The sequence below is a fragment of the Eumetopias jubatus genome, unplaced genomic scaffold (assembly GCF_037043125.1).
Source record: "Eumetopias jubatus isolate StellerSeaLion01/CBP00866 unplaced genomic scaffold, mEumJub1_p1.0 scaffold_11, whole genome shotgun sequence".
NCBI lineage: Eukaryota > Metazoa > Chordata > Mammalia > Carnivora > Otariidae > Eumetopias > Eumetopias jubatus.
Window position 1 is genome coordinate 64575889 of NW_028274817.1, and position 24677 is coordinate 64600565.

The window sequence follows — 24677 nt, forward strand, 5'->3', positions numbered from 1 at the left end:
CACACACTAGACAAACCATAAGAGACTCTTAATCATAGGAAACAAACTGAGGGTTACTGGAGGGGAGGGAGTGGGAGGATGGGGTAACTGGATGATGAACATTAAAGAGGGCACGTGAGGTAATGAACACTGGGTGTTACATAAGACTGATGAATCACTGAACTCTACCTCTGAAACTAATAATATATTCTATATTAATTAACTGAATTTAAATTAATTTTTTTAAAAGATGAGAAACACACTTGATGGAATGAACAGCAGGATGCAAGAAACAGAGGAAGAAATTAGTAACCTAGGAGACAGAGTAATGGAAAGTAATCAAGCTGAACAAGAGAGAAAAAGCAATTACACAACATGAAAATAGACAGGGAACTCAGTGACTCCATGAAACATAGGAGTCCCAGAAGAAAAAAGAGAAAGGGGCACAGAAAATTTATTCGAAGAAACGATAGCTAAAAACTTCCCTCATCTGGGGAGGGTAACATATCCAGATCCAGGAGGTACAAAGAACTCCCATCACAATCAACAAAAGCAGATGCACACCAAGACATACTGTAATGAATTAGCAAAATATAGTGATAAAGAAAAAAATTTAAAAGAGGAAGATAAAAGAAGACAGTGAGTTACAAAAGGAAACCCATAAGGCCAGCAAGGGATTTCTCAGCAGAAAATTTCCAAATCAGAAGAGAGTGGCATGATATAGTCAAAGTGCTGAGTGGGAAAAATCTGTAGCCAAGAATACTCTTCCAGCAAGGCTATCATTCAGAATAGAAAGAGAGACAAAGAGTTTCTCAGACAAACAAAAACGTAAGAAGTTCATGACTACTAATACAGCCCTGCAGGAAATATTAAAGGTGATTCTTTGAGTGGAAAGGAGAGAACAAAACTAACAGTATAAAGGTAGAAAACACAAAGGTAGTGAAAATGAATATTTCTATAAAAAATCAGTCAAGGAACTCACAAAATAAAAGGATATAAAATATAACAACATATACCTAAAACGTAAGGAGGAGTAAAGAATGGGTTCAAACTTAAATGACCATCAACTTAACAGAGAGTGCTATATGCACAAAAGGTTATATACAAACCTAATAGTAACCATATATCAAAAACCACAAATAACTATGCAAATAAATCCAGAGAAAGAAATCCAACTATATCACCAAAGAAAATCAGCGAACTATAAAAGACAGAAAGGATCAGAGAAAATCTCCAGAAAGACAAAACAAGTAATAAAATGGCAATAGATACATACCTATTAATAATTACTTTGAATGTATATGGACTAAACACTCCAATCAAAAGACAGAGGGTGTCAGAATGGGTTAAAAAAACAAGGCCCATCTATATGCTGCCTACAAGAGACTCATTTTAGATGTAAAGACACCTTTAGATTTAGAAACATCACGCAAATGGATGTCAAAAGAAAGCGGGAGTAGCAAAGGTTATGTCTGACAAACTAGACTTTTTTGTACTTGTGTTGTTTTTATCCTGCTTTGGTGTCAGAGTAATATTGGCCTCACAGAATGATTTTGAGTGTGTTCCCTCTATTCTACTATTTATAAGATTTTGATAAAGATTGTAATTATTTTTTGAAATGTTTGACAGAATTCTCCAGTGAAACCAGGTAGTCTTGGGTTTTTTTGTGCTAGGAGATTTTTCAGTCCTAAGTCAACTTTCATTCTTGTTATTGGTAGAAGATGATTTCCCACTTCTTAGATTCAAGATTCATGATTCAATCTTGGTAATTTGTGCATTTTTAGGAATTATCTGTTTTTTTTCTAAGTTATCTGATTTGTTAGTATATAAATGTTTATAGTAATCTCTTATCTCACTATGTATTTCTGTGATATCTGTTGTAATGTTTTCTCTTCCATTTCTCATTTTGGTTTTTGAGCCTTCTTTCTTTTTTCCTCAGTTAATGTAGCTAAAGCATTGCCAAATTTGTTTATTTTTTGGAAAAACTGGTCCTTACTTTCAATGTTATGTTATTGTTTACTCTGGTCTCTATTTTTTTATTTCTGATTTTTCCTTGTTATTTCCTTCCTCTACTAAATTTCAGCTACCTTTCTTCTTTTTCTAGTTCCTTGTGGTGTAATGTTAAATTGTTTTTTTCTTTCTTTTTTTTTTTTAAAGATTTTATTTTTATTTTGACAGAGAGATAGAGAGCACAAGTAAGCAGAGAGGCAGGCAGAGAGGGAGAAGCAGGCTCTCTGCTGAGCAGGGAGCCTGACGCGGGGCTTGATCCCAGGACCCCAGGATCATGACCTGAGCCAAAGGCAGCCGCTTAACCGACTGAGCCACCCAGGCGCCCCAAATTGTTTTTTTCTTAATACTAGCATTTATATCATAAATTTCACTCTAGCATCTACTTTTGCTGCACCCCATAGGTTTTGGAACATTATGTTTTCTTTTTCTTTTGTTTTGAGATGTATTTTGATTTGCCATTTGATTTCTTATTTGGCCTACTGCTTGTGCAGGAGTCTGTTTTTAGTATTTACATATTAAATATTTAGTATTTTAAAAAAGGGAAAGCTGTCATGAAAATTAAAAAGATAATGACGGGTCAAAAAAAAAAGACAATTTGAGTCAGAGTTTATGTTACTTGAAGCTGAGGACAATCTAACCAATACAATTTCCACACATAGAGGAGGCAATCAGGTGTTTTAATTTGAATCAAAATGTAGTTTTTATGAGCTTATCTGCAAAAGTCTTCATCACACTTACAAAAGTTAAAAAATATATTATTACCTAGAGGTGAGTTAACAGTTTCTGGCAAATCTTGACTTCATTTGATGTTACAGTCATCTACTTTGAAGTGACAATGGAGTCTAACTGTATTATAAGCAAGTTGAATTATGCCCTAGAGAGCAAAACCAGAGGAATTCTGAGTAAAAGAATATGATTCTAACAGTTGAGTGATGAGAAGCAATTGCAGGAAAAAGAATAAGAAGTTTGTGTAATCTTGTTGGATGCTTGCTTTGTTAGTAATATTCTTCAATGCCAAGATTCAACCTAAATGTTGAATAATCATACATGATATTAAATTGCTTTGGTGAAGCTCCTTTCTTCTAACAGACTCATAATTTCTTTTAGGGATCATTAGATACTATCTCATTCATCTTTACTCCATCCTTATGATTATTCCTATTGTACAGATTGGTAAACTGATCTTTGTGTGGTCAACAGTAGTACCTGGTCTAAAACTATCCTTTGGCAAGGAAGAAAAATAAACAAGCAAGGTTGTCTATTGCAGAATGAAAGCAATGATTCTAGCTGCCTGGAGTGGAACTAGAATCAGCAACGTAAAGGTAACAGGAGCCAGTTTCAGTTCACAATAGAAAAGTTTTCCTAACAAGGAAAGGTCCAAAAATGGAGTTGGCTGCTCCAAGGATTCTTGAATTTAACTTCTCATCATTACAAGTTTGAGAGCTACATCTGTCAGGAATGCAATAGAAAGGATTCTTCCATTGTTGTGATATCTAAAATTCTATGAAAGTTACAATTATATGATTCTACTCTCAAATACTGAGAGAAGCGACACTCTAGTGAATACTATGTGCAAAAAACGGGTAAAAAGGGCGCCTGGGTGGCTCAGTTGGTTAAGCGACTGCCTTCAGCTCAGGTCATGATCCTGGAGTCCCAGGATCGAGTCCCTCATCGGGTTCCCTGCTTGGCAGGGAGTCCGCTTCTCCCTCTGACCCTCCCCTCTCTCATGTGCTCTCTCTCTCAAATAAATAAATAAAATCTTTAAAAAAAACAGGTAAAAACTATTAAATAGCTAGACGTTACAGAAAATAAATTCCTGTTTCCTTAATAATCATGACTGTAGGCCCAAGAAGGTAATCTGGGCACCAGTTTTTCCACATATTATTTATCCACTAAGCTAGCAATCCTATGAAAGGACCAGAGATGACCCTCCTACTGTCCTGGAAAAATGAAGAGATAGAAAGTTTTAGCACACCACTTGTAAGTGCTGCTGGCTGATTAGATAAGTGTAATATATTTATTTTTGAGAGTCTGAAATCAACATTGATTTATTTTACCACTGGAACCCTATTACACTCATCTCTCTGGACTGCTCACTAACTCTCTCTCCCTCTCTGGCTTCTCTGTCAATCTTCTCAATGTTTAGTGTGTACCCACTTATTGTGTTTGGTGGCTGCATCACTGTTTGGCGGACAGCAGCTAAAATCAACCCTGGGTGGCCTGACTCCCAAAACAGTATCTACTCATTAGGCCAATAGTTCCTTGTCTATAACATTCTGTGGACCTGTTCTGGTAAGGGAGGATTTCTGGGTTCATATTTACTTACTCATCAATCTGGGAACAACTATTCTCATTAATGTTCTTTACCTGCCCTATCCCATTTTTGTTGCTCTGTTTGTCTACATTCTACCTCCAATCATGTACTCTTCCAACCAAAAGCTATTATAAGGCAGTGAGGGAAATCTTAACATCATGACATGCCAAAGAACTCATTACATTATCCATTACAGCACTTACCACATTGTGTTTTGTTAGTATTCTTGTCTGTTTTTCTTCATTACACTGTGAAGTTCAGGGAAAGAACTGTGGTTTTATCTTCATATCCTCACTGCCTCATTCAGTGTTTGGCACAGAGTAAGTTTTCAATGCATAACTCGAATGAACAAAATTACCAAAATGCTCACTATCAATATGTTCAAAGTGAGTATACAATAATCTAGGCAATATAATTTTATATTTGATCAAGTCATTTGACCAAAACAATATGCCTGGAAAAAACACAATGCCTTTTTTTTAACAAGAAGGATAGGGGCACCTGGGTGGCTCAGTCATTAAGTATCTGCCTTCGGCTCAGGTCATGATCCCAGGGTCCTGGGATCGAGCCCCACATCGGGCTCCCTGCTCAGCGGGAAGTCTGCTTCTCCCTCTCCCACTCCCCCTGCTTGTGTTCCTGCTCTCGCTATCTCTCTGTCAAATAAATAAAATCTTTGAAAAAAGGATAAACCTTTGCTCAGTTCTGTTTTACAAAGTTGCTTAGATACTTTAGTTTGTTTGATCACACTCTACGAGTGAGTTTGTTAAAAGTTGGCTAAGTCACATTGAGGTATTTTACTGTGAAAAACACTCACAAAGGCTAAGGATTACATAACCACTTATGGTTATAAAATACACGTACTTAGGTAAGTGGGTAAAATGCAAACTTCTAAATAACTTCAAACTTTGAAAACAAGAATGTTTATTGGGCACAGTCTGGAGATAAATTAGGAGTGTCAGCCGACTTGAGTGAAGGCTGGAAGCAAAAAGGATCCAAAATAATAATACAGATACAATAAGTCACAAAAAAATTATTCTATGCCTTTTTATTTTTATATTTTATGATTTTTTAAATAATAGCATCGTGTTTTATTGTTACAAAAGGAATGTGTGTTTATATGAAAAATTTAAATCCACCAATACAAAAACATAAGAATCACTTGTAGAACTATCATATAAAATAATTATAATTAGGGGCACCTGGGTGGCTCAGCTGGTTAAGTGTCTGCCTTTAGCTCAGATCATGATCTCAAGATCCTGGGATCGAGCCCCGCATCAGGCTCCCTGCTCAGTGGAAAGTCTGCTTCTCCCTCTCCCTCTGCCCCTCCCGCTCCTGCCTGTGCTCTCTCTCTGTCTCAGATATAACAAATAAAAATCTTTAAAAATAAAATAAATTAAAATAAAAAATAATTATAAATAGCAATTTGTTGATGTCCTTCTAGTCTTCTTTTGTTGAATCATATGAATAATTAAAAAAGTAATGGTATAACTAATTTGATTTAATAGCTGTATTAAGGGAAGGAGTTAAGATGGTGGCATAGTAGGAGGACCCTAGGCTCATCTCATCCCTCAAACACGACTCAATAACTATCCAATCATTCTAAATACCCCAGAAATCAACCTGAAGACTGACAGAACTAATTCCACAACTAAAGCAGGGGGGTGCCACACTGAAGAAGGTAGGAAGTGTAGAGATGTGGTTTGGGGAAGAAATGGATCACAGGTGATGTGGAGGGGAGAGAACCATGGTCATGGAGAAAGGCAAGAGAGGAACAAATGGGAATGCATAAGGAGAACACTTCCCCAAAGTCATTGGCTGGGAAAACGAGAGGCGCTGATTTTCGTGAGTTCTTGCAACCAGCGTGGCTTAAAGCCTGGAGTTTTAAAAGGTCAGTGGGCTTGGCTGAGGTAAAACCCTAAAGGTGCTGCTAGGTCATAAATCAGGCCTCAACAAGTACAAAAAGACTGAGATCAAAGCACTCATATTTTCTGACCACAACACTGTGTAACTTAAAGTCAACCACAAGAAAAAATCTAGAAAGGTCACAAATACATGGAAGTTAAACAACACGCAACTAAACAATGAATAAGTCAAACAGGAAATCAAAGAAATAAAAATACATGGAAAAAAGTGAAAATGAAAACATAGTGGTCCAAAACCTATGGAATGCAGCAAAAGTGGTCCTAAGGGAACAGTATATAGTAATACAGCCCCACCTCAAACAGCAAGAAAAATCTCAAATACACAACCTAACCTTACACCTAAAGGAACTAGAAAAAGAATAACAAAAGAAGACTAAAGCTAACAGAAGAAGGGAAATAATAAAGATTACAACAGAAATAAATGATATAGAAACTAAAAAAAAAAAAAACCACACACAATAGAACTGATCAATGAAGCCAGGAGTTGGTGCTTTAAAAAAACTGATAAACCCTAGCCAGACTCATCAAAAAGAAAAGGGAAAGGACAAAATAAATAAAATCACAAAGGAGACTAGAGAAATAACAAACACCACCACAAAAATAGAAACAACTATAAGAGAATATTATGAAAAACTATATGCCAACAAATTGGACAACCTGGAAGAAATAAATTCTTAGAAACATATAAACTACCAAAACTGAAACAGGATGAAATACAAAACATGAACAGACTGATAACCAGCAACGAAATTGAATCAGTAATCAAAAATCCCCCAACAAACAAAGTCCAGGGCCAGATGGCTTCACAGGTGAATTCTACCAAACTTTTAAAGAATACTTATTCTTCTCAAACTATTCCAAAAAAATGGAAATGAAAGGGAAACTACCAAATTCATTCTATGAGGGGAACATTACCGTTATACCAAATCCAGATAAAGACTCCACTACAAAACAGAACTACGGGACAATATCCCTAATGAGCATAGATGCAAAAATTCTCAACAAAATACTAGCCAATCAAATCCAACAATACATTAAAAGAATCATTCACCATTATCAAATGGGATTTATTTCTGGGCTGCATGCATAGTTTAATATTCACAAATCAATCAATGTGATACACCACATCAGTGAAAGAAAGGATAAGAACCATATGATCCCCTCAATAGATGCAGAAAGAACATTTCACGAAGTACAACATCCATTCATGATAAAAACTCTCAACAAAGTAGGTTTAGAGGGAATAGGCCTCAACATAATAAAGGCTATATATGAAAGACCCACAGCTAATGTCATCCTCCATGCAGAAAAACTGAGAGCTTTTCCTCTACAGTCAGAAACAAGACAGAGATGTCCACTCTCACCACTGTTACTTAACATAGTACTGGAAGTTCTAGCCACAGCAATCAGACAACACAAAGAAATAAAAGGCATCCGAATTGGCAAGGAAGAAGTCACTTTCACTATTTGTATAAGACATAATACTCTATATAAAAAACCTGAATGACTCCACCAAAAAATTGCTAGAACTGATACAAGAATTCAGCAATGTCACAGGTAACAAAATCAATATACAAAAATCTATTGCATTACTATCATAATTAAGGGGGTCTATCCATCAAGAAGAACTAACAATTGTAAATATTTATGCCAGCTTGGAAGCACCTAAATATATACATCAATTAGTAATAAATATAAAGAAACTTATTGATATTAATACGATAATAGTAGGGGACTCTAACACCCCACATACATCAATGGACAGATCATCTAAGCAGAAAATCAACAAAGAAACAATGGCTTTGAATGACACACTGGACCAAATGGATTTAACAGATATATTCAGAACATTCCATCCTAAAACAGCAGAATACACATTCTTTTCAAGTACACATGGAACATTCCCCAGAATAGATCACATAGCAGCCACACAAAAAAGCCTCAACAAATTCAAGAATACTGAAGTCATACCAGGAACCTTTCCTACTACAAAACTATGAAACTAGAAGTCAATCACAAGAAAAAATCTGCAAAGACCACAAATACATGGAGGGTAAACAACATGCTACTAAAGAATGAACGGGTAAACCAGGAAATAAAAGAAGAAATTAAAAAAATATGGAAATAAATGCAAAAATAAAAGAAAATGGTTCAAACACAATGGTCCAAAACTTTTGGGATGCAGCAAAAGCAGTCATAAGAGGGAAGTATATAGCATTACAAGCCTACCTCAAGAAGCAAGAAAAATCTCAAATACACAACCTAAAGAAGCTAGAAAAAGAGCAAAAAAGATATCCTAAAACCAGCAGAAAGAAGGAAACAATAAAGATTAGAGCAGAAATAAATGATATGAAACTAAAAAAAAAATATGTTGATCAACAAAACCAGGAGCTGGTTCTCTGAAAAAAATCAATAAAATTTATAAACCTCTAGCCAGATGTATCAAGAAAAAAAGAAAGGATTCAAGTAAATAAAATAACAAATGAGAGAGGAGAAATAATACCACAGAAACACAAACAATCATAAGAGATTATTATGAAAAACTATATGCCAACAAATTGGACAACCTGGAAGAAATGGATAAATTCTGAGAAACTTAAACTACCAAAACTGAAACAGGAAGAAACAGAAAATTTGATAAGACCAGTAAACCAGCCAAGAAATTGAGTCAGTAATCAAAAAAAAAAAAAAACCCAACAAACAAAAGATGGCTTCACAGGCAAATTCTACCACGCATTTAAAGAAGAGTTAATACCTATTCTTCTCAAACCATTCCAAAAAATGAAAAAGGAACAAAAACTGCCAAATTCATTCTATGAGACCAGCATTACCCTGATACCAAAACCAAATAAAGACACAACTAAAAAAAATGTACAGGCCAATATTCCTGATGAACATGGATGCAAAAATTCTCAACAAAATACTAGCAAGATGAATTCAACAGTACATTAAAAAAATCACTCACGGGCGCCTGGGTGGCTCAGTTGGTTAAGCGACTGCCTTCGGCTCAGGTCACGATCCTGGAGTCCCAGGATCGAGTCCCGCATCAGGCTCCCTCCTCAGCAGGGAGTCTGCTTCTCCCTCTGACCCTCTTCCCTCTCATGCTTTCTATCTCTCATTCTCTCTCTCTCTCAAATAAATAAATAAAATCTTTAAAAAAAAAAATCACTCACCACAATCAAATGAGACATCCATGGACTGTAGGGAGGTTCAATATTTGCAAATCAATCAATGTGATACAACCCATCACTAAAAGAAAGGATAAGAACCATATGATCATTTCAAAACAGACAAAGCATTTGACAAAGTACAACATCCATCCATGATAAAAACCTTCAACAAAGTAGGTCTAGAGAGAACTTACTTCAGTATAATAAAGGCCATATACAAAAAACCCACAGCTAATATCATCCTCAATGGGGAAAAACTGTGAGCCTTTCACTATGGTCAGGAACCAGACAAGGATGTCCACTCTCAGCACTTTTATTTAACATAGTACTGGAAGTCCTAGTCACAGCAATCAGACAACAGTAAGAAATAGAAGGCATCCAAATCAGTTAGAAAGAAGTAAACTTGCACTATTTGCAGATGACATGATACTATACATAGAAAACCTGGAAGACTCTACCAAAAACCTGCTAGAACTGATATACAAATTAAGTAAATTTGCAGGATACAAAATCAATGTACAGAAATCTGTTGCATTTCTACACACCAATAATGAAGTTGCAGAAAAAGAAATTAAGAAAACAATCCCATGTACAATTGCACCCAAAATAACAAGATACCTAGGAATAAACCTAACCAAAGAGGTGAAAGAGGCAAAACATTGATAAAAGAAACTGATAACAACACAAAGAAATGGAAAGGCATTCCATGCTCATGGACTAGAAGAAGCAATAATGTTAAAATGTCCATACTACCCAAAGCAATCTACAGATCTACAGATCTAATGCAATCCATATCAAAATAGCAAGAGAATTTTTCACAGAATGAGAGCAAATAATCCTAATATTTGTATGGAACCACAAAAGACCCCAAATAGCCAAAGCAATCTTGAGAAGGGGAAAAAAAAAAAAAAGCTGGATGTATCAAGCTCCCAGATTTCAAATTATACTACAAAGCTATAGTGCTATAGTATTCAAAAAGTATGACACTGGCACAAAAACAGACACATGGATCAATGAACTAGAATAGGGAACCCAGAAATAAACCCACTTATATGGTCAATATTCAATGACAAAGGAGGCAAGAATGTACAATGGGGAAAAGACCATCTCTTTTCAATAAAAGGTGTTGAGAAAACCAGACAAAAACATGCAAAAGAATGAAAGTAGAACACTTTTTACGTCATATACAAATATAAACCAAATATATTAAAGACCTGAAACCATAAAACTCCTAAAAGAAAATATAGGCGGTAAACTCCTGGACATCAGTCTTGGCAATATTTTTCTGGATCTGTCTGCTCAGGCAAAGTAAACAAAAGCAAAAATAAACAATTGGTACTAGATCAAACTAAAAAGTTTTGGCACAGCAAAACAAGCCATCAACAAAACAAAGGCGATCTGCTAAATGGAAAAAGATATTTGCCAATAATATATCTGATAATGGGTTAATATACAAAATATATAAAGAAATCATACAACCCAAGGCACCTGGGTGGTGCCGTCTGTTAAGCATCCAACTCTTGGTTTCAGCTCAGCTCATGATCTCAGGGTCATAAGATTGAGCCCCGCATCAGGCTCTGCACTCAGTGGGGAGTCTGCTTGAGATATTTTCTCTCTCTGAAATAAATAAATCTTTAAAAGGTAAGAATTCATATAACTCAATGTCAAAAAACAATCACATTAAAAAATATATACCACGGGGAAAACAGTTTCCTCAAAAAATTAAAGATAGAGGGGCCCCTGGGTGGCTCAGTTGTTAAGCATCTGCCTTTGGCTTGGGTCATGATCCCAGGGTCCTGAGATTGAGCCCTGCATCGGGCTCCCTGCTCTGTGGGGGGCCTGCTTCTCCCTCTGCCACTCCCCCTGCTTGTGTTCCCTCTCTCGCTGTGTCTCTCTCTGTCAAATAAATAAATAAAATCTTTAAAAAAAAATTAAAGATAGAAACACCATATGAGCCAACAATTCCATTTCTGGGTTTTTATCCAAAGAAAACAAAAACACTAATTCAAAAAGATGTATGTGTCCCTGTTTACTGCAGCATTATTTATGGTAGCCATGATAAGGAAGCAATCTAATGTTCATCAATAGATAAATGGATAAAGAAGATATAGTATATATATACACAATAGACTATTATTCAGCCATAAACAAGAGTGAAGTCTTGCCATTTGTGACAACATGGATGGACCTAGAGAGTATTATGCTAAGTAAAATAAGACAGAGAAAGACAATTGCCATATAATTTCACTTACATGTGGAATATTAAAAAACAAACAAACAAAATAGAAACAGACTCATAAATACAGAGTACAAATTGGTGGTTGCCAGAGGGGAGGGGTTGGGGGGGATGAGCAAAATAAGTGAAGAGGATTAAGAGGTACAAACTTCCAGCACAAAATAAATAACTGGGATGTAAAGTACAGCATAGGGATATAGCCAATAATATAATATTATAATAACTATGTATGATAACAGATGGTAACTAGATTTGTCATGTTGATCATTTCATAATGTATATAAATATCTAATCACTGCATTGGGATACCTGAAATTAATATAATATTGTATGTCAACTATACCTTAATTTTAAAAATACTATAAAAAAATCAAAGAATATTTTTGGGGGTGAGGGTCAGAGGAAGAGGGAGAAAGAGAATCTTATGCAGGCTCCACACCCAGTGCAGAGCCCGATGCGGGACTTGATCTCACAACCCTGAGATCAGGGCCGAAGCTGAAATCAAAAGTCAGACACTCAACTGACTGAGCCACCTAGGTGCCCCAAAACAAAAGAATATTGATATCTTGTCCAAATACAAACTACACTTTGCTCATCTACGCTCATATTCAAGCATAGATGTAAAGTTTGACATATTCTATTCAGTCTATAAACTTTGTACCAAAGAAAATGAAAAGATCTTATCTGCTAAGTGTACATACATCTTATACACAATACTGCTAAAAAAAAAAAAAAAAAGGAATGTGATTTCTTACCTGGGCTATTGAAGCTTTCAGAATGAAGTTTTGTTCACTTTTAAGTTTTCTCAAAATGTGTAAAAGCACCTAGTGAGATTTTTTACTGTACTGAAATGGAAGGAATAATCTCCATAAAACATGTGCCTTACAGGATAGCTATCATTGTTACTGCCCATAGAAAAGGTGTTAAAATGTTGGCCTGCTGTAAACTTGCTTTCAAAATGCAGGACAAGGAAAATGTCCTTTAATTTGTAAATACACTGAGGATGAGAATGGTGAAAGGATTACAGTTAAACAAAGATGTATATGCTGTCTCTCCAAAACCGCTTGATGATCTTTGAACAGGCCATATGGAGACTAGAAAAGAATTAACTGACCGTGCCCAAGTTGCCTGATGTTATGTGTAGGCTACAACAAAAACTCATACAGAAACTCATACAGTTTTTGGAAATAAGACTACCTCAGAACAACAACAAAAACTCATCAGAAAGTCACCCAAGTTAAACAGGACTCTCGTTTCTTTACTAAAATTTTAACTTATTTGGAATCCAACTTCAATTTCACAAATTGAAACTACCTCTGCGCTTTAAAGCCTTTTTCCCTCAGGGGAAAAAAAGGTTTAATTTATGATGACATCTAACATGCTTTGGAATGTTAAAAAAATGATGAACGTTTTAGTCATGGACGGCCTAGATGCAAAGGGCCTAACTGACTGACAAATAGGTGGTCTACCAAGACAAGCCTCTAGTGAATAGACATTTCTGGAGAACTGAAAACTAACTCCTACAAACCTGCTATTCCTAGTAAGTAATACTTAGGAATATTACATCCTCAAACACTTTTTTTGAAAGGACATTTAGGTTGATGTCACCACACTGGACTGACACCGAGAATCAGTCTAATGTGGGCTTGATAAGACCAGAGATGCATATCAAAGTGAATATTATGTTAGACTATATTCAGTTTTACCACTACATAAAAGAAAACAAGGATGTCCTAATGGCTGCAGGCAGTTCAGAGAAATATTATTGGAAAAGAAACAGAAAGAGTAAAAATATCTTACTGTACCATAGAGCCAAAAGAAACATTTCACTGTTATTTTTTACTAAATATGGGCAACAGATATGTCTAACTTGTCATACATATTATATTTACATTCTCCTTTTTAAAAGTCTTACATTTATGTATATTAAGAATATACACTACAACCTATAAAATTTAAATATTCAAGAATTAAAATAAATTGCTGTAACAGGGGACAGAAATATGAAAAACAGTCATATTTTCTCACACAAAGTATTTACTTAGTCCTACTATTAATACTAATTGTTTAACTGTTAACTAGTCCTATTGTTTTGTTTAAATAATAGCATGTAACAGAAAAGTAATACAGGAAAACAATTTTAAATAAACATCTACTTTCATATTTTTATATTAAAATAATAACACTTTTGCACAATTATTTATTATGTATTAAAAGTCTTTTCATCTAGTATAGCTGTGTCCTGTGTTGGCGCTCTAAAGGTTGGTCACCCCAACGGTACAGTACCATTTGGATGGGGGAACAAAATATAAAAAAGGTAATATTTGTAAATTACATAGACAAGAAACTGGTAAACTGTGGTGCCTTCTGTGAAAGATAAATTAGTAGGTGGAATAAGCCAGAGAGGGTTTCTTTTTCTTATTTTTTAAACGTATTTTTAGAACTTTGTACCTTGTGCATGTACTACCTAGTCCAAAGGGAGAAAATCATTATTAGTCTTACACAGTGATTGCTCAGAGTGAGCTGAGAAAGGTGCTTGCGTTTCCCACTGGAAACGTGTTAAGAACACATAGTTCTTCGGGGACATGCTGAAAATTCAAGATGGCTGCCTGGTGGATGACTGATTCAGATGAGCCTGATGAGGTAAGCTGGTGCCCAAAACTGAAGGGTCTGCTAACCCCCACAAATCAGTATGAATTTGTTTTGTGAAGGAAGCCATTAGAGGGTTTTAAAGAAAGGAATATAATTATGTGATTTATGACTAAGAGATCCCTTTGGTTGTGTGAAGAATGTGGGGTAGCCCTGTTGCGAGGACCTATTTCTGTAGTCTTGGTGAGTATGGATGTTTGGGTTTAGACTGTTCACGTGGTAGCACTGAATAAGGATGTGGAGGCACATTTAGACATGGTGCGACTTTGGGAAGTGGCCCTGATAAGACCTGCTATAGATTGTGGATTGTGGATTGTGGGGAGAGGGGTGCATAACATGGATAACTGCTGTTTCTGGGCTGGGTAGCTCAGAGCGCCTCTTTCTGGGATGGAGAACACTAGGGCATTGGTAGATTGTGGAGGAATAAGAAAGAGTTCTCTTTGGGACACTTTAAGCCAGAGATGGTTAACTGATCCATGTTTTTTTTGAAAGTCACTCAGGTTATTGCGTGGAAACTGGGGAGGGGAGGGCATCTGTGAGGCAAAGTGACAGCCCTGGGTAGGCCTCAGCAGGGACAGAGAGGAAACTACTCAGGGACAAGGCTGGAGGGGCTCCAGCAGAGAATCTTGCAGGCCCGCAAAGGCTTTAAGCTTTTCATCAGTAGGAAATGGGCGACAATGACAGGGCTTTGAGCATGATGAGAGTCGACCAAAGGCCTGCTGTGTGGAGAGCAGGCTATAGGGTAGAGTTGCCAGATTTAGCAAATAAAAATACAGAATGCCAAGTTAAATTTAAATGTGAGATCAACCACAAATAATTTCGTAGACAAGTATAGTCCATGTAGTATTGGGGATATACTTTAGCTAAAAATGTATTCGTCGTTGATCTGACAAATTTAACTTGTTATTTACCCAGGCAACCCTATCACAGGAGCAGGTGGAGGGAGCCCCTGCGGGCATTGCAGGGAAATGGAAGGGGCCAGAGTAGCAGCAGGTAAAGTGTGAAGAGGGGTCCCAGAAAAGACAAGGGTGACCCATTTGGTACATTTTACCGGGGAACAGCTCTATGAAGACGAGCTTCTTGGCTCTTCCAAGTGTTGGCCGAGGGTTCCTCAGGGAAGACTTACCCGTCTCTTCCAAACCTCCCGAGCCCGCGGCTGGCTCCACTGCTAGCCCTGCTGCCCTCCGACTCCACGGCGTTGAGCAGTAGCTGAAAAGCAACAGCCCGCGGGGCCGCGCTCTAACCCCGCCTTCCGCACCCCGCAGGGGTGGAGCCTGAGCGAGGAGCCAGCTAGCAGCCCTCTCTCCCCGGATGACGAGCGGCAGGATAACATGGAGTCCGGCAAGATGGCGCCTCCCAAGAACGCTCCGAGAGATGCCTTGGTAAGTGCGAAGGATGAGAGGCGGGGCATGAAGCTCGGCGCGGCTGGCGTCTTGGGAGGCAGGCCCTGGCGGAGGGCCTCCGGACGGGCTCGCGTACCCGCTTCAGCCCAATCGGGGCGGCCAGAAGGAGTGGGATACGGGGGTGCCCTGGACCCCGGGGCGTTTCTCCCGCAACCCTGGCAGCCCCACTAGGGGGAGGCTTGCGGCCCGCCAGAGTGCGGAGTCCAGCCACCCGGCTTTGTCTCCTGGGCCTTGGGGCCCATACGCTTTGTCGTCTCGCCGGGTCTGTGAGCCCTGACTCTCGCGTCCAGAGTACTGATGCTAGCTTCCCCCATCGCCACATCCGAAAATGACAACCAGCTGTAGCCTCCCCTAGCTTTCCCGATGGGAAAGCCAACCCGGGCCTTTTTCTTCTCTCTTTGCCCCCGCCCCCGCCAAAAAATAAAAAGTTTTCAGGAGAGATTACGACGGCTTTTGGTGTGATCCCGACACTCACTTGAGAGGAAAAGTATATGAGTACAAGTCTGGGGCCCAGAGAAGGGGGAACTTTTATCATAAATATAAATACTACCTTTGGTCCAGTCTTGATTTCCAGTACCTAGATTATGCATCTGGCGTTTTTATTCAAATCCACAGGTGATGGCACAAATCCTGAAGGATATGGGAATTACGGAGTATGAACCAAGGGTTATAAATCAAATGTTGGAATTTGCTTTCCGTAAGTTAACAAAACACCAAAAACTTGCCTAACTTGTGAATCTGAAAACATTGTTTTATTGTAAGAACATTTTCAACTAAACTGCTTGAACAGTTACTATCATAGAATTCAGCCTAAAGCAGTAAAAAGGGAGCTCAAGCTAAGGGGACAGTAGTATTTATACTGTGGTATCTGTTTAAAATTGGCCATGCAAATAGGACAATCATAGAACCAAAATTCATAAACTTTCTAGAAGTTAGTAGAACCTCCCATTAAGAAAAGTGACTGTGGGCGCCTGGGTGGCTCAGTTGGTTAAGCGACTGCCTTCGGCTCAGGTCATGATCCTGGAGTCCCGGGATCGAGTCCCACATCGGGCTCCCTGCTCAGCGGGGAGTCTGCTTCTCCCTCTGACCCTCTTCCCTCTCGTGCTTTCTATCTCTCATTCTCTCTCTCTCAGATAAATAAATAAAATCTTTAAAAAAAAAAAAAAAAGGTGACCGTAACCATTAAGTTGTTTTCATGTTTAATAATGTTTTGTTCTTAAAGGATATGTGACTACAATTCTGGATGATGCAAAAATTTATTCAAGCCATGCTAAGAAACCTAATGTTGATGCAGATGATGTGAGACTGGCAATCCAGTGTCGCGCTGATCAGTCTTTTACTTCTCCTCCTCCGAGAGATGTGAGCAAACTTATCTGAAGTTCATTTTACATAAAATTTTCTTAGATTGTAGTTCTAATAAGGATTTTTCTTTTTTTTTTTTTTTAGTTTTTACTGGATATTGCAAGGCAGAAAAATCAAACCCCTTTACCACTGATTAAGCCATACGCAGGACCCAGACTGCCACCTGACAGATACTGCTTAACAGCTCCAAACTATAGGCTGAAGTCCTTAATTAAAAAGGTAAGAATCTGTGGTCAGCTTAGTTTTTTAAAAAGGTGAGATGTGTTAGGGGAAATTTGTAAAAAGCAAATTCCTGTAGATAGATTAGTAGGTTAAAGACTAAGATAATTTACTAGGATTTTTTAAATTTATAGCCTTGAAAATACCATCTCTGCAATTAGCTAGTATGTTAAAATACAAAATATAAGATCCAACATTGTTAGAACAAAAAGGAACTTTAGTGTTCATCTAACTCAACAATTAATTTTCACATCAAGGAACTGATCCTCAATTCATCTATGGAATTAGTAGCAAAGCTGGGACTGATTCCCAGGTCTCATAACTCCCAGTATTTACATTTTATCATTTTTTGTGGCACCTTAAAACAGAGTAAATGGTATACCGTCAGGAATTGGACTCAATTTCTGAAATATGACCTAAGCCTCCCCCACCACTGAAAAAGTTCTCCCCACATTCAGCTAGCTGCCTTTGTTGTCTGAAATTCTGCTGTAAGAGTATCTTTCTTTTTAGGTTAAGATACTGACTAGTTAAGATTGAAAATCATGAAGATGTTAGCTGTTATCCCCAAATAAGACTCTACCCTAAACTTAAATACTATATACAATTTTATATTATGTGTACTCATATCCTTTATATAGATATATGTTTTGTTTATACTATATATGCTTGTGAAGACCCTAGTTTAAATGTTGGATTTAGAACACTAATGGAACAGAAACAGGACATTCTTGCCATGGGTTACCATTAATAATTCATTCCTGGTAAGTGTAAGGGTCAGATCTGAACAATATTAAAATTAATAAGTTTTTTAAATCCCCTAGGGACCTAACCAGGGAAGACTAGTACCACGGTTAAGTGTTGGTGCTGTTAGTAGCAGACCTTCCACTCCTACTGTAGGTAAGTGAGAGAATGAAATGACTTTTCTGTCTGGTAAAGAAGTGCCTCGGCACTTCATTTTGAACTATAATCCAAGTCAAAAGCTGAGTCAGAAATTCCCAAATGTGTGTTGCCATTGATAACATTTGCTCGTCCTCTAGTAAAACTATAAACATTATTTTATCAGATTTCAAAATAAGAAAGCCACAAGGAGTATCTTATCCCAAATGAGTATAGAATTGGACGTTACCCAGCATTGTTGTTGGTATAAACTAGGCACCATAAAGTTTAAGCTGTGTTCTTTCTGCCTTCTATACAAATCAAGTTGCCAAACACTCATGGCAGTAGCCTGCTTATTATCGGAAATAAATTTCTGGGTAAACTGGCAAAAGAATGCAACCAAAAGAAGTTTAAAATGTACAAAAAGTTGCAAAAAATAGAATAAAATAAAATGTACAAAAAGCTTAAGTTTATCAAAGAAAAAAATCATTGTTTTTAATACTAATCTTTTCAAGAATAGTAGTATTGATTATCAACTATATTGCCCCTTCAGGCTGTCTCCTGTGCCTTTTGTGACAGGGCTCCGTCATTCTTTGAGCATTTCTTGCTTTCTGGTACAAGATGTTCTAAGCTCATCCTAATTTCCCTTACCCCAGTCCTACAACCAGCCACTTCTCCAAAGAGCCGTGGTTCCTTTGCATGGAGAATGGTATTTAGAAACCGTTATGTTTTTTTAATTTTATTGTTTAGGTGATAAAACGCAAATGGATTTAGATTTCCTGGTGTTTTGGTCCTACATTCCTGCTGGATTTCTCATAAAGTATTTTCAGACATAACCCTTCTCTTTGACCTGTATTGATTTTTTTTTAGCTCTTAGGTTTATAACTTGAGTCCTACAGATGTCATATAGCTCTAATGTAAGATGTAAGCAGCATTTGATTTTTGCAGTGTGTAGATAATCTCTTCATATTCTCATTTCAACATTTTAAGACCAACCTGGTATAATATTAATTGTACACTTCTAATTTACCTGCACGTGACCTTTGTGGACAGAAATTTGCCTATGTAATTTGTCTAACTTTTTGGTCATATACTGTTTATCTGTGGATTCATTACTTTAGTGAATACCAGTTTTTTAAAAAACTCTAGGCTGTGGTAATCTGTTACACATGTTGTCAAGTTAACCAATTTTAGTTATCAGTTGTGATTTTTATCCCTGTTAGACACTTATTATACATGTTTTAGAGATTTTTAATCTAGAATGAGGGAGCTGCTGAACTCTAGTATTAAAGATACAAGTTTTAAACTTTAAAAAAATGTATTTTATAAAGCATTCAAGATCTGAGTATCTACCGTGTTCAATTTTAAAGCTGAAACTCCATACTTAAATGTTAGCAAATCCTTATGGTAATGGCCAAGAAAACATCTACCTATTGTGAATTTCGACAAAATACCTAATACTGTTTCATTAAGCTTCATCAGATTCTTTGAACCGACCCTTAATACAGCAGAAAACTTGCCTAGGAATGAAGATATGTTAGAGTAAGGCCCCACCTCCTGAGTTGGGGAGAGAAAGCACTAAAACCAAATTCCTGGGTACCTTTGAGCTTTCTTCCCCCATTCAGGCTTTCTTCCTCTTTGTCCCTAGGGAGGATAGTTGTAGTTTTTTCAGCAACTCTTCCCTGGGCACACTGCTGGTTCCGAGGAAAGGGATATATGGAAAGCCTGCACCCCCAAAGGAAAAACTAGGAACAGACGTGTTTCCATAAATTTTTTGAGAGCTATAGCTATAATGTCAGTATATGTCTTTTTGAGTCTTGCAAAATTTATACATTAAGCAAAAATTTGTGGAGTGCCCATTAGGAATAAGGCACAAAAACCATATGCTCGTTAAGGATAAAAAAGTCTCAGACAAGGCTTGTAATTTAGTGAACGAGATAAGACACTAATAAAGGCTCTCATACTATGGCAAGGGAATTTCAGAGGCAGGCAATGACTTCTGAGCAAATCAAGTTTTATAAAATGGGGTGGTATTTGAGTTGTACCAGGAATAATGGGCAGAATTAAGATGGGGGGGTTTAGACTAAATTATCTACAACATCCCTTTCTGAAAAAGTACCTGGGTATAGAATAGGAATGACTTTTGCACCCACCTGGGCACCCTAAAAGGGTCTGTTTGATAGGCTTTTGTTAGATGCATGTTGACTTAGTTTCACAAGCCTAGTAGACATTTTCTAATTCTCAGTAAGTGACGGAGATTGAAAATGCCACCCAACATAAGGAATAGCAAACTTGGGTCTTTATTCTGCTAGCTCATTTAGACACTCAATTTCACAACTTCATGTAGCTAAAATTCAGAGTCAGATGCTATTTGAAGAGCTTTACAGAGATTATTTCAATTTTCACGAGAATCCCATGTAATAGGTACTGTTGTCCCATTTGACAGGTGAGAAAACTGAAGTACTAAAAGATTAAATTTAAACTTGCCCAAGGACTTTCAGCTAGTACGTGATAAAGCCCAGATTCAAACTCAAGAAGGTAGGCTCCAGAGCCTACGTTCTTTACCACTGTACTATCCTGAATTTTTAGCATCTGAACTATTGAGCTTGTACTTTGCTTATTTCTGATTTTTTTCCTCACCTTTCATTAGTTCCCTGTGCTTTGAAGGTAGTTTCTGTTAAGCTAAGGAGTGCAGAATATGAACCCATATGAAGTCCTATAACTAACATGGTCTGTTAATTACAACCACAGCAGCCCCGCAAACGTCTGTCCCAAATAAAGTTGCACCTCCAGTGTCAGTGACAAGCCAAAGATTTACGGTGCAGATTCCACCTTCTCAGTCCACACCTGTCAAATCAGGTAACATGATGGGCGGGGGTGGGGGGGCCTCAAGTGGTTCTTTTTTGAAGTTTTTTTGAATTTTAAAATTTGTGAATAATTTGTGATTATAGAACAGTTTGTATTCCTATAGCAAGAGTTGTTTTAGTATCATACCAGGAAGGTGGCAGTAATGCTGCAAATCAGGGTTCTTCAGAAGGGTCTATGAGCCCACTAAAATTGTGTGAGATTTTACATATATGTAATGTTTTGGGAGGGAGAGTATTCAGTATGACCATCAGATTCTCAAACAACACTGAATTAAAAGAAGCTGGGGTCCACAAATCGAAGGCATCTTCAGGGAAAAGCAAGGGGTAAAAGCTCAAGGAAATAATATAACTTGTACATCAAATAATTATACCTTCACTCACTTCATGGAAGGGTACATATGAAGTTGGGATAATATGTAAGTAGAATTCTGTTACAGCATAGTTTATTACTGCATGTATTTCAATTTTACATCTTCTGACATCTAACTGTACACAGTAAACTACTTATATGATAAGGGAAATGTGATTCCTGACCCTGAACATGTGCCTTTAGTATGTTCCATGAGTCCAGTGCACTGCTTCCCATGGCTAGGTACTACCTAAAATTTTAGGTGGTTAAGTTAAAAACAAAATAAAACAAAAAAACAGAATTTTAATGTTGTACTAGATACTAGTTTAAGTACTTTAAAGTACTAAAAAATTTTATTCAACTCTTAATGTAGCATGAATACCAAAGTTTCTTCTATGATGTAGTTGCAATTCATGCTATTAAATTATTAGGATTTTATTTAGCCTTGTTGAATATTGGGTAATTCAGTTTGAGGGTGTCTTCTCCTCTTTACAGTTCCTGCAACAACTGCAGTTCAAAATGTTCTGATTAATCCTTCAATAATTGGGCCCAAAAATATTCTTATTACCACCAACATGGTTTCATCACAGAACATGGCCAATGAATCAAACCCATTGAAGAGAAAACACGAAGATGATGATAATGATACTATGTAAGGAATACAATCAAGATGTATTTCAAACGTGTAGTTGGTTTGGAGCCCATTATACTGAACTAGAATATTCTCTATCTTCTCAAGTTTTATCTTAGAAAACTTAAATGTAGCTGCAGTATTTTTCACAGTAGTTTAATTTTTTTCTTAAAACAGGTATCTTAGGTAAGCATACCAATGTTTTTTCATTAGGCTCAAGTAAAAAAGTATTTGTTTCTGAATATTTTGATTAATGTTGAATTCTACCATGACAATTTTATATTTGGAAGCAGTTTTCTGCCATATATCACTGACAGCACTTAAGTTTCAAGTTTCTACAGCCTCATCAGTGGACTAATCTTTAATAGCATAATTTCTAATCTACATTTAAATACTACTTTCTTTTATAAGGTAAAATAGTCACAATTTTTGTTTTCACCAACTTTTCTGACCAAATCTCTAACTTTAGGAAGTAGTTTTTGGAAAGGATGGATTTAAAGGGATTCTAAATTTGGAGTGTATTTGTTTCTTGGTGATCCCTAACCTCCCATGTCCTCAACCCATTTCTAGATCCCATTCATTTTCTGTACCACCTCTTCCCCACAGGCTCAAGTTTCTCCCAATACTCCTAATTAGAAGGCCAAAACTCGAGTTTAAGAACATGTAATTCCTGATAATACAGTTCAGTGTCATTTTCCTGTTTTTAAAACCTGCTTTACACGCCTGAAAGTTTGCTTTGCTGTTTTTCTCTCCATACCAGAGCACTTGAGTTTTTATCCATTGCCTTTCATGCTGAGCTTTTACTCTCCTTTTGACACGTAGTTTGGGGTCAGTTACGGTCTTATATTCCAAGTCGATAATGCCACCATATTTCACATTTCTAAATTTAACAGAGATGCTATAGTTTAAGATCTGCCTTGATAAGTGTATTTACACTGTACCGAGGCAAAAACCACTGAAGAGCAAGTGTTTTTTTTTTCCTTTCTACCACATACATATATGCTATGATCACTACTGCTTGAACCCTGCTGGATATCAATAGATGGGATCAGACCTTAAAATTCTCTAATGGTTTTCCTTCCTCTAGAAGGCCAACAACAAAAACAAGTTGGTGTAATGTGACCTGCACTTATGTGTACTGTGCATAGGTTTCCCAGTAATGTTGCTAAATACCTGTCCCTATTTTCCATTTATACACGTTTAAACATCTTGGTGGGAAAGATTCAAAGCTTTCAAAAATATAAATAGGCTTGTTTTTAAGTAAGTCTGACACACTCAATATAGGAATTTTGCAGAATTTTCTAAAATAAATTTTCATGTCATAATTTAGAACTTATAGCCAAGGATCCTCAAAACTTGTAACACAAGAAAGTTGCATGTTAGGATGGTGCTTGATACATTGAAGAGAAAGAGTTCAGTGACAGAGACTTGTCTCATCACCATTTGAGTGTTTTTGAATATTAGGAAAAAGGTAGTATCAAACTTACAAAAACGGATCTGATCACCATAGGAGAAAAATGTTCATTATATAGCATAGGATATCATTACTTGAATGTTCTCAGGGAAGCAGCATGTCAAAAAGCCTAGGTTCTAGTCCTGGCTCCATCATTTACCAACTATGTGACCTTACTTCACCTCTGAGCCTAGTTCTCAGTAATAGGAAAATAACACCGACCCTGCCTACCTCACAGGGATGTTGTGAGGGTTTAATTAGCATATGTGAAAATTCCTTCGAAATTGTAAAATGGTTTATAACTAAGAAATTGTTAATGTATTTGTTCCAAGATTATTAATAAAAAATTGAATTTACCATTTATCTTTCAATTTTGATTTAAGGGATTCAAGGAAGATGAACAAGACCCAGTAATTCTGAGGCCCAAAAAGCAATTAAGACTTAATGGGTGACTTAATTATAAATCAGGGAATTGCTTGCTTTTATTTGGAATCAGCACGTGACTCATAGTAAAGCAAAAATAAAAATGAATATGGGTTTAAATCTGTTAAAACACATGCTGTCTTTGGTAGGAATTTGTACATATAACTGAGGCAACTTGCTAGGTCAGCCAGTTGCAGAACTCCCTTCCCTAATTATGTCTACCTAATATAGCTTCTAGAATGACTTAAGGCAGCTCTTGTCCTCCAGCTTCCTGGTGGAATTTTTTAAAAGAGGTACTCATGGTAAATGTGGTGGGGACACTGTGGTCCCAAATTCTTCCTTTTACAAGTAGGAAACAAATGTTTTTGATCTGAGTTTGAATACAGGAATACAACCAGTATGTGGGGAAAAGAGAAAACAATGCACACTAATCCTAAGGAGTCCAGAGTGAGGGAAGTACTCAGAGTTACGAAAGACAACACTAATCAGAACAGCAGGTACAAAGCAGTGTGTAATATACTACTATATATTTTAATTCATATGTATACACACACATGAAAATATGCTTTTTATATGCATTAAGTAAGCTCTAGACCAAAGGAAACCAGTCTTAGGGTGGCTGTTTCTAAAGAGGCAAACTGGTAGCTAGGGGACTGAGGTAGAAAGGGGTCTTCTCATTTTAGACCCCTTTTTGACATTTGTATCATGTGCTAGAGGGAAGCTTTGGATATAAAAAGGAAAACAAGGGAAGCAGGCAACACTGAGCTTAACAGACTGAATCAGTTTATGACACAAAGATTTTAATTTCTCTGTA

At 37.0% G+C, this 24677-nt stretch overlaps 1 protein-coding gene across 1 annotated transcript; it reads left to right on the forward strand.

Annotated features, from left to right (window-relative positions):
* Window positions 1-15560: 15560 nt before the first annotated feature.
* TAF9B (TATA-box binding protein associated factor 9b) lies at window positions 15561-23766 on the forward strand. The gene is made up of 7 exons (XM_028101446.2): window positions 15561-15662; window positions 16299-16380; window positions 16906-17042; window positions 17130-17264; window positions 18086-18161; window positions 20892-20999; window positions 21852-23766. Exons 1-7 carry the CDS (start codon window positions 15612-15614, stop codon window positions 22010-22012), a joined length of 750 nt encoding a protein of 249 aa, XP_027957247.2. The 5' UTR covers window positions 15561-15611; the 3' UTR covers window positions 22013-23766.
* Window positions 23767-24677: the final 911 nt, after the last annotated feature.

Excerpts from the sequence above, each read along its gene's own strand:
- TAF9B (XM_028101446.2), top strand. The coding sequence starts at position 15,612 with ATGGAGTCCGGCAAGATGGCGCCTCCCAAGAACGCTCCGAGAGATGCC. Across the intron at positions 17,265-18,085 it reads TGAAGTCCTTAATTAAAAAG|GGACCTAACCAGGGAAGACT; the intron begins GTAAGAATCTGT and ends TAAATCCCCTAG. Across the intron at positions 21,000-21,851 it reads GTCCACACCTGTCAAATCAG|TTCCTGCAACAACTGCAGTT; the intron begins GTAACATGATGG and ends TCCTCTTTACAG.